The sequence below is a fragment of the Calcarisporiella thermophila genome (genome assembly GCF_041956535.1).
Source record: "Calcarisporiella thermophila strain CBS 279.70 unplaced genomic scaffold VTP21scaffold_22, whole genome shotgun sequence".
Classification (NCBI taxonomy): Eukaryota; Fungi; Calcarisporiellomycota; class Calcarisporiellomycetes; order Calcarisporiellales; family Calcarisporiellaceae; genus Calcarisporiella; species Calcarisporiella thermophila.
Window position 1 is genome coordinate 463,351 of NW_027192212.1, and position 9,778 is coordinate 473,128.

At 42.1% G+C, this 9,778-nt stretch overlaps 4 protein-coding genes and 1 non-coding gene across 5 annotated transcripts; 2 read left to right on the forward strand and 3 right to left on the reverse strand.

The window, feature by feature from the left end:
- Positions 1-546: 546 nt before the first annotated feature.
- VTP21DRAFT_5519 (uncharacterized protein) lies at positions 547-4,993 on the reverse strand (the record flags this gene model as incomplete). Its single annotated transcript, XM_069396049.1, has 20 exons — positions 547-588; positions 657-1,063; positions 1,152-1,370; positions 1,476-1,581; positions 1,645-2,029; positions 2,090-2,159; positions 2,236-2,332; positions 2,423-2,483; positions 2,555-2,723; positions 2,807-2,981; positions 3,058-3,155; positions 3,218-3,476; positions 3,547-3,789; positions 3,875-3,952; positions 4,095-4,195; positions 4,262-4,365; positions 4,442-4,602; positions 4,685-4,723; positions 4,786-4,851; positions 4,937-4,993. The coding sequence occupies 20 exons, from the start codon at positions 4,991-4,993 to the stop codon at positions 547-549; spliced, it is 2,937 nt and encodes a 978-aa protein (XP_069248087.1).
- A 1,133-nt stretch (positions 4,994-6,126) lies between these two features.
- VTP21DRAFT_5520 (uncharacterized protein) lies at positions 6,127-6,534 on the forward strand (the record flags this gene model as incomplete). Its single annotated transcript, XM_069396051.1, has 3 exons — positions 6,127-6,151; positions 6,228-6,251; positions 6,329-6,534. The coding sequence occupies 3 exons, from the start codon at positions 6,127-6,129 to the stop codon at positions 6,532-6,534; spliced, it is 255 nt and encodes an 84-aa protein (XP_069248088.1).
- A 25-nt stretch (positions 6,535-6,559) lies between these two features.
- Positions 6,560-6,975, reverse strand: VTP21DRAFT_5521 (uncharacterized protein; the record flags this gene model as incomplete). Its single annotated transcript, XM_069396052.1, has 2 exons — positions 6,560-6,805; positions 6,835-6,975. The coding sequence occupies 2 exons, from the start codon at positions 6,973-6,975 to the stop codon at positions 6,560-6,562; spliced, it is 387 nt and encodes a 128-aa protein (XP_069248089.1).
- A 397-nt stretch (positions 6,976-7,372) lies between these two features.
- Positions 7,373-7,866, forward strand: VTP21DRAFT_5522 (uncharacterized protein; the record flags this gene model as incomplete). The annotated part of the gene is made up of 3 exons (XM_069396053.1): positions 7,373-7,402; positions 7,513-7,585; positions 7,640-7,866. The coding sequence occupies 3 exons, from the start codon at positions 7,373-7,375 to the stop codon at positions 7,864-7,866; spliced, it is 330 nt and encodes a 109-aa protein (XP_069248090.1).
- A 1,755-nt stretch (positions 7,867-9,621) lies between these two features.
- Positions 9,622-9,694, reverse strand: VTP21DRAFT_t229. The gene has a single exon. It is a non-coding gene; the product is annotated as a tRNA-Ser (tRNA).
- Between the last annotated feature and the right edge of the window lie 84 nt (positions 9,695-9,778).

Consider the following 9,778-nt stretch of genomic DNA (forward strand, 5'->3'; position numbering starts at 1 on the left):
GATGTGGGTGGGGAGATGGGAAAAGAGACGGAGGGAATCGAGCAGAAAACAGCGAGGAAAAGCTGCGCGAGAAAGGGAGGAAGATACCGAGGTTTCGAGCTAGTGTTCTAATGCGAGATGTTCAGGTGAGAAAAACAGAAGAGAAAAAATAAACAGAAAAAATTTATTTAAAATATCTTCCAATTTGCGCACGCGCAGCCAATCCAAATCGAGTAAAAATCATGCATTTTTACCGTTATTAAACATTTTGCGCGAAATATCAAAAATCGCTCATTAAATTTGGGAGATCAGTCGTTGTTTTGTTTTCGATAATTTTTGCGTTCCCATCCTCTCCCCCCCTCCTGCATCTCGGATGACCGTGTGAGTATAAAAATTTTCGTGTATGACTAATGGAGCTATCCACCGACTCGTCTGGACCCAGAGGAAAATAAACAGACTAAAACTGTGTATTATCAATTAACCCAAATTACAAAAGTTCTAAAAAAAATAAAATATGAAATATCACGAAAGCCTACGATCTGATTGTCAACTCCAGCCTCTTTTTCATTAGCGCTTGCGCTTACCATTGGAAGGCTTTGCGGCTGCTTTCTATAATAGTAAAAATGTCGTGGTGAAAAAATTATACCCATAAGGATAGCCATTAGTGCACATCATACCTTTGAGCCCCCTCCCCCTGACCGCGCCTTCGGCTTTTGCTCCTCCTCTTCAGCCTGCTCTTTTAACAGCAAATCAATCAGGGTGCGACAACGCCGAGCTATTTCCGCCGAAGTGCGCGATTTAAGGAACCAATCAAAGCGGAACATGGGAGAGCGCCGAATATCCTCGCGAATGCGATCATACGCGTCCTGCACACCATAGCCATGTCGCTCAAGCATTACAATCAAAAAGCGATCCTCATCCTCCGTGTAATTTTTGCCACGAGCCCCGGGGTTGTATGGGATACGTAGTTGCTGCAGAGGCATGCGATACGCACTCACCACATTTTGCAAAAGCGATTGCACCTCATTCTGCTTATCCCGCTCGCTTTCGCCGCGCTCAATTTTTGCAATGATCCTTTCCCAATCTGCAGCAATTTTTTAGGGGAGGGGAGAGGGATATATTAAACCACATTTTAATCTAACCAAACCAATGAAGAAGCAGCACAAACTTACCCTCAATCTCCTGATATCTATCCCAAAACACCTTGGAGTATTTTTTGATATCCGCCACGGATTTATCGGGTAGATCGGAGGCAATGCCTTCGTATTGTTTTCTTCCGTGACGTGCACATGCACTCACAAAGAGTTGGAAGTCCCGCTTGCTCCACTCAGAGAAACCCTGCGTTTCTAGCTCCTTCATTTCCTCGATCTCCTCCTCCGTCAGCGGTTCAGCTAAAAACATAAATTAAAAGGCGATTAGGGTTAGGCCCCGAGCTTGTGTATGCATTTGGAATAGACTTGTCAAAGTAAAAAATAAAAAATCCTATTTGAAATTACCGTTGTCGATTCGGGCCTGTTCCTCCAAGCGTACCTTCTCTCGCTCCTCCTCATCCTCCTCTTCAATCTCGATGGAGTTGGGCGGAACCTTGTAGCCGATGGATTTCTAATCCCAAAAAGAATCAAGCTTTAATTCTCTACAAGGCACATGTGGACGGCCACTACTCACTCTAAAGTAGTAAATTTCCTTCTCCTGCAGCTCTGCAAGTCTCGGCGGGAAAAACTGGAAGTCATAGATCTTCACTTGTTTTGGAGGGCGTGGGGCGGTAGGTTCCGCCTCGCGCGGCTTTCCTTTGAGCACGTCACGATAGTAGTTGTCGATCGAATAGCCTCCAGCTTTGCGCTCGCGTTTCGCGGGTTGAATCCAGTTGAAGCCGATCTCAGCTTTGCGCTTGTTGCTAAAGTCCTCCCCCTGCCATTCATAAGCACTCGCCTCGGATGTAAAGTTGGTCAGGTCTTGCAATCCAAGGCTCTGGAACTTGCCGTGAAGTTCAGCAGTACGCTCCTCTCCTTGTTTCATGATCTCTTCAATGTCGTCAGAAATGTGATCATTGCTACCCAGAAAGCAATCATGAGCCTCCTACAGCGATTAAAATGGAAGTAATCAAATTCACCTTTCATCTGTGTTAAAGATCATCTCGGCTCCATGCTGGATCATTTCCAACAACTCTTTCTGTGATGCAGCTGTAAATAAAGAAAACAAATAAAATAGCACGCTATAAGTTGTGTATCTAATGATTCTTAAAGAATTCTCTTGCACCTTTTTGCTGCTGTGCTGCGCGACCTTGCTGGACCACCAATTGATCAATCCGCAATTTTCGCATTGCTTGTTCAATCATGCGCTCCTCAAAGGAATGCTAAGTACGAGATTGAATTTGTAGCTTGACCATAAAGAACTGCAAATAAATCGAGCTACCCACCTCCGTAACCAGCCGGAAAACATATACCTGCTTCTTTTGTCCAATACGGTGCGCACGGTCTTGAGCCTGGAGATCCACTTGAGGGTTCCTAATTTTCAACAATACATCAAAGATGCATAAACAAGGCTAATGGATACATTGGACAGCGTCGTCACCCACCAATCACTATCATATAAAATTACAATGTCTGCAGTAGTCAGGTTGATACCCAAACCGCCAGCGCGTGTAGTGAGGAGGAAAATGAACTTTGTGCTATCAGGTTTATTGTACTCGTCGATTGACGCAATACGATCCTCATGACTCGTCTGGCCATCGATGCGGCAGTATTCTACCAGATTGGAAAGGCAGCAATGTGGTATATTATCCAACAAACTATTGAAACCAAATTCTACGATCAGATGCAACACGTACCATATCCTTTCCACCAGCAATAATCTTCCAATATATCCAAGACGCGGCTCATTTGGCTGAACAATAGCACTCGAGAGCCGCGCTCTTTCATCCTCATGAGTAACTTGTCAAGGATGATCATCTTTCCACAATTGTCTACTATATGCTGGTCAGTTGTATAGGGAGGTCCAGGCTCCTAAATGAAGACCGAAATACAAAACACATCAGTGGGAGGGAGGCTCAACCAAGGTTCATCATCAGATAACACTAACAGCCCCTTCGAATAAGTATGGATGATTACAGCATTTGCGAAGTTGCATTGCGATGTTGAGTAAACGCATTTTCCCCTCTTTTTTACTTCCAGTTACACCTATAAAGCGAAAATAGAAATGAATATCACTTCGTTTGCGAAACCAACCAAAAATAAACTACCGTTGACTGCATCAATGTCTTTCTCCAAGATCTTGCGGTACCACTGTCGCTGCATTTCACTCATACCCGCATAAATGTTGATTTCTTTCTTTGGCAACAACGATTTTTCCACATCCGATTTGATACGACGTAGCAAGAAAGGCCGCAGCACCATGTGTAGCTGTCTCACAACCTCATCCTGATCATTTTGTCGGTGAATCCACGCATCAAAATCCTCCGCTGAGCTGAACACATCAGGAAGTAAGAAATTCAAGAGTGCCTAAAATTAATTAGAGTGGTTATTGATGTAATACAACAAGCTACTCTAAGAGTCAATTAGGAAAGGCTACCCATAGTTCATGCAAGTCATTTTGTAAAGGAGTGCCAGTGATTAACATCCTGTTCCTTGAATTCACAAGACGCACAATTTGTGAAAGTCGCGATTTCTCATTTTTTATGCGGTGAGCCTCGTCAATGATGATATAGCGCCACTCGAATTTTTTGAAATGGGCCTTTTCAATCAAGCAAATCTCATAGGATGTGATGCATACTTCGAAATCTTGAGGAAGGAGACGATCTTTAATCAGCTTTGCCTGAGTGATAAACAATGAAGAATTAGTCATAAAATTGTGGCCAGGTGAGGATTGATAATAGAAAATACCCTTTCTTCTTTGTTACCCTGAAGCAAAAGAACTCGAAAATCTGGAATCCAGCGTGCAAATTCACTTGCCCAGTTGTGAAGAGTCGACTTTGGTACTACGACAAGGTGGGGTCCCGGCACTTGGCGGAAAAACTTGAGGTAACCGAGGAAAGAGATTGTTTGTAAAGTTTTGCCAAGTCCCTATATAAAAACAGTATTACAATCTTATCACAAATAGAGCAATAAAACCAAGTTTACCATTTCATCGGCAAGAATACCATTAATTTCATTCTCGTAGAGGGAAATCATCCAATTTAAGCCCTGTAGCTGATAATCTCTCATTATGCCATTTTGGATGTCTATAAACAAATTCGAATCAAATGATCAGGTATGCCACGAAATTAAACGTCAATGTTGGTACTAACAGCTTGGTGATTCCGTGAATGTAGTGGGGGCCTCGTGAACCTCGGTTTCATCGTGTAGTAACTCTTCGTCCTCTTCCTTCTCTGTACGTCTACGCCTCCTAGACCTTTAGAGAGGGAAGCAAAAATTGAATTTTAGCATAAACCCGAATCCATAATGATTAAATTTATTGGTGTAACTACCCATCGTCATCTTTGGTGTTGTTTTTACCCTTGTTAACTTTGTAAGCTTCTTCCAAAACAGCCTTGAAATCTTCGTCTCGGGCGACTTTGATGTTTAAAAAATACTCGAAAATTTCTGTATGGCCGAGGAGAAATGCGAATCGCTTTACGGTGGTCTTCAACTAGAGTGTTGAAAAAAACGAGATCAATTCCCAAATAGCCATAGAGTTTTGAAATGAAATACAAAACCTTTTCTTTATCAACCTTGGATTTGAACCGCGAGCCGGCATCAGACGCAGTATCCTAGTTCAACACAAAAAACGTCCAGATTAAATCCAAACAGAATCCTGAGGAGAACCACTTACTTCGGTAGCAAATTCTGAATCATCTTCTGTAATGGCTGCTGGAGTAGACACAGAGGTCGATGGAGGCTAATTCGAGGAAAATTTCAGAGAATAAAAAATGAAAATATAATCGTGGACTTCAATTGGGAGTGCCTAGGGCGTAGAATCATACCTGACTCTCATAATGCTCAGAAACGGCGGATGCGTCATAATCTTGTTCCACTTCCATGTGATCAGACTGGTAGATGAATAGAACAGTGAAAAATAAACTTAGATCGGAAAAGATCATATCTGTAAATTAGGAACATTTACTGACCTCAGAGACAGCCATTATGATATGAAAGCGTAATAATCTTATTCACAATGATCTCTAAGATTTTGGCGATTTCTTAGAGAATTATCCAAAGAGTTAATATTTAATCAAATGTTTAGTTAACGCGAAAGTGATAAAGTATATTGTGGATATGAAAACATAAAACGCGAAATTCTGCGCCATACATAAAATAATAATTTATTCCTTGTAAATCTCGATTTTGGTAAGCTTCGAGAACAGCAATAGCTTAGTATAATTCACGTTTGTGCTGCAGTTCATACGGCGAAGACGTATCGTACTTGAGTTATTGCCTCATGACTACCTTTTGAAAGCAACCTTATATTGTCTTATTTTTAAAAAACATTCGGCTGTTTTTTATCGCTAGATGGTCTACTGCGCCAACTCTCAACATTATTTCCTGAAGAAAAATCAGAGCTTTGTTCTATTAATCGGGGTCATAATACTATTTATATTTGAACTTTTTTTAAATCATTTGAAATGTACACGATTAGTATATCTATTAATTTGTTAGCTGGCTAAACATCGACAGATTGGCTCATATGCCAGAATACAAAGTCAAAAGTTGAATAGCTTTTTTTCACTTTTTGGGTGCGAGTACTTTTTTTTTTGTTAGGAGTATCTTTATTAAAAAGTATCCTTTTGTGTACTTGATAAAAGAGATTAATAAACATCAGAGCACAAGAAATCCATGTAAGAGATTTGGGATATGAGGAGAGCGAATACCTTTCCTATTTTTTCAAGGATAGAGAAAAGTAGTACACGAGAGGGAGAAGGAAAAAAAAACAAAATAGAATACGGATGGTAGGATATACGGTAAAGTCGTATTGGAGTTAAGAGTTTTATGATGAAAGATATTTCATCCTAGACCTCCGTTTGCACCTCACGATTTTTTGCATTTCGTTTCCCAGTTGTTTAGCGAGCGCTATTTCGCCTGGTTGGGCGTTATCCGTTATTATCGAAAATCTGAACGATAGATGATCCAGATTACTGCATTATGGACCGTTGACACTACTTCCCGTTGGTAGCCCATGGTTTTGTGGTCTGTTCCAAATAGTCTGTCTTCCTTGGTTGATTCGTGGGCTCTCACTCAAAGAATGCGGCGGACGTAACTGTCTACTATTTATCATAGTTGATTTATGGCCGGGCATTCCAGGTAAGCATGAATAATGGTTTCCACTGCGTTGGTTGTGCACTACTTGCAAATATTATGTTGTCCTGTCCACTTACTAGTGATGATACCTCTCACCCATCTGTGTTTCAAGAGTCTCCATCTTCGTGCCCTATGCTTGGGTTCACTCGGCCGCTTTTTCCAGTACATCCAAGCTATCTCCCATCTGATGGAGTCGCTTGAGGTCTCTTCCCATTCTGGAGTGATACCCTCTCCTTTGCTTGTGCCTGACGTCCCGGGGCGAAGCCGCATTGGTCAGGATGGATGATCGACGTGATTACTCTCTGTATTCTCTACGCGAGTATTCTCGTTAGGAGTTTAATGTCCACGTTTAAGAGAGATATCGGTCGCCAGTTGCTCAGTGATTCGGCATCTCCTTTCCTCTTGTAGATTAGGACTATCGTTGCTTTCTTCAAGAAATCCATAGGGTTATCCAACATGAGGGCCTCATTAAAGAGCTGCTGAAGCATGAGGGCGAAATCATCTTCGAAGGCTCGATAGAATTCCGCCGTTAGTCCATCCGGGCCGGGCGACTTATTCTTTGGGGCCAGTCGAATGGCTTCCTCACCTCTTCTTCACTGATGGGTTCTTCCAGTTTTCCGCGCTTTTCGGCAGATAGAGTCTTGTCTACGTAATTGAGGATGATGTCTTGGTCGGTTGTACTTGTTGGCTCTCCAGTATAAAGTTCTGTGTAGAAATGGGCGGCCATTCTGGCTATTTCGCTAGGGTTCAGTGCGTGTTCCATCCGTTCTTTTCAGAGAAGTCATTGCGCTGACTGCTCTCCTCCCCGCAATGCGGCGGTGGAAGAATGCTGTGGATTTCTCGCCCTGGTCTGTCCAATTCAGGCGAGATCGGATACGTAGTGCTTCGGCCCTTCTATCAACATGGGCAGCTAGTTGGTTGCGGATTTTTTCTAGTTGGGCATATGATTCTCTGGTCCATGGGCCATCTTGGGATCTCTTGAGAGCCCTGGTTAGTTGTATTTCCTCTGCTCTAAAACAGCGTTGTCTCTGTGCCGCCTATGCGGTAGTGAGTGAACGAAATTGCTGTTTTGCAGCGTTCCAGAAAAGGCCAGTGGTCCTGAAAGATTCGCGGGTTGTGAGTAGATGATGCCGGTGAGCCTAAAGAGTGGTAGCGTAAGCTTCGTCATTTGCAAGGCTAGAGTTAAATCGCCATTGGCCATAACCAGATTTAGGAGCTGCAGTGTTCCTTATTTCTATCTGAATAGCCATGTGGTCATATGTAGATCCGGGGGGGGTCCAGTAGAGTTACATCCGCTGTTTTTGATATTGGTGCCGTGCTGACTCAAAATAGATCCAGTCGCGACCTTATTAGAGAGCTTCTGTGTGAGTACGTGAACTGATTGCCTTTAGATGAAAAGTGCCTGTGGACGTCAGTGAGGGAGGCCGCAGACGTGATCATCCGAAGTCGATGTGAGGAGCCTCTGCGGTTTGGGAGTTATGTCCTCCATTCTGTCACTTTCCATCCCGTCGTCATCCATTACTTCCACGTCGTTTACAGTTCCTTCCTTGGGGTCGATGGGGTTCTCTGGCTCTATGATCTCGTTTTCTTCCAGCCATGGGTTATGCTGACTGGCTGAGGACAGCGTTTTTTTTTTTCAACAAAGAAAACCTTTTATTGAAAAGTCTCCTGTACAGTTAAAACGGTAGGGTAACTTCTACGTCAAAATCACCAGGGTACTGGCTGAGGACAGCGGCGAAATTTTTTTTTGATCAAAAGTGAATCTTTATTGTTTAAGAAGACTCAAAGTACAATTGTTACATTATTAAAAGTAATAAAATGAGAGAAAAGCTAGATATTAACGCGGTATTGCAATTCGGGGTAAGTTGATTATAACAAATTTTCTCCTCAAACGGTTAGATGAGTAATAAAACTCAATTAACTGCGGGTATTAGGGAACGACTTGATAAGTGATATGGAGAGAGAGATATGAAGAAAGAGGTGGGGTAGTAGTAGGGACTACTGCATCAATCCAGTTCTAGAGCCGCTCCATTAGCTCCTTTCACCGCGCCCATTTTACACCACCTGCTTCGATACTCTTCAATTTGTCGCTTTTTTCAGGCTCTTGTTAGTTCGGCTCCTATAGCCTCCTCAATATCCAGCTTGGCTCGATTGATGATGATTTCGGATGAGGCTTGAGTCCAAAGGACAGCGGCGAATTTTTTTTTTTGATCAATGCCGAGTCTTTATTGTATAGGAAGACTCTAAAATACAACTGTTACATTATTATAAGCAATAAAGTGAAAGGGAAGCCAAAGTTAAAGCTTTGGGTGATATCGTAGATCGAAATGATATGTTGGTCATATTGACTTTCAGCTCAAATAGGTAAGGGAATGGTGAAACTCAACTAACTGTGGATATCAAAGGATAGCATGAGAAGTGGGGTGGGGAGTAAACAAATGGAAGCAGAGGATAGGAAGGGGATAAGGTAGGGATTACTGCGTTATCCCAGTATCAGTGCCGCTCCGATCGCTCCTTCTCTAACCGCACCCAGCTTGCACCATCTTCTTCGAAACTGTTCGATTTGCCGGTTTTTTCGTGCTCGGATTAGTTCGGCTCCTATCACTTCCTCAATATCTAGTTTGGCCCGGTTGATGATTATTTCGGGTGAGGCTCGGGTGCTTTCGAAATGAAAGGCGATCCGAGACAGCGGCGAAAAATGATCATAATTTTCAAAAATTTCATTTTAATATTTTTACATAAAAACATATTCTGTTGCGTCGAATAATAGACTAATAAGGTCTATCCTGACAATCCTCTAGCTATCCCTAAGCTCTTGATTGTCCTTCCGTAAACACTTCAGAAGGCCAATAAACGACACAGAGTGGATTGTAAAGTAATCCGGTTCTATCCCAAAACAAAAATAGCACTCTTTTATTGTAAACAAAGATGTTTCCCTTTTATACTAAAGATAACGTACCACAAACATAAATGTAAACAAGATAATAAAAATATAATGAGGTAATCAAGGAAAAATATGTTAACCGTAACCGTAAGCTAATAAATATACTAATAAAACCATCCCAAGAACTTAAAGAAGTGTAAAAGAAAAATAAGCCGCCAAAGCCACTTGTTTTTTTTGATCAATCAATGGAAACTTTTATTTAATTTCCATATATTACATGAAGTTAATGTCAATGGACTTAACATAACGAGATATAGATCCTTGATCGATAGACTTTCAATCGATATGCGTGTATCGTAGTTGTCGTGAATAGCATGTACGTGAAACCGATGTAATCTTTTGTACTTATCGTAAGGGCGATCTTATCAATAATCAAGACTCAGCTTCTGATCAAGTGGATAGCAGTCACAAGCTAAGAGTAAGTGCTGGTGGGGGAAGTGGGATTCGAACCCACGCCGTTCTCATCGGCATCCCAGGGATAGTCCACTACACTAACCCTCCCCCAAAGCCGCCAAAGCCACCTTTCCTCCTACTGCGCCATAATTCCATATTATGCCAAATCTCCTTACAACAATTCAACCAGCTT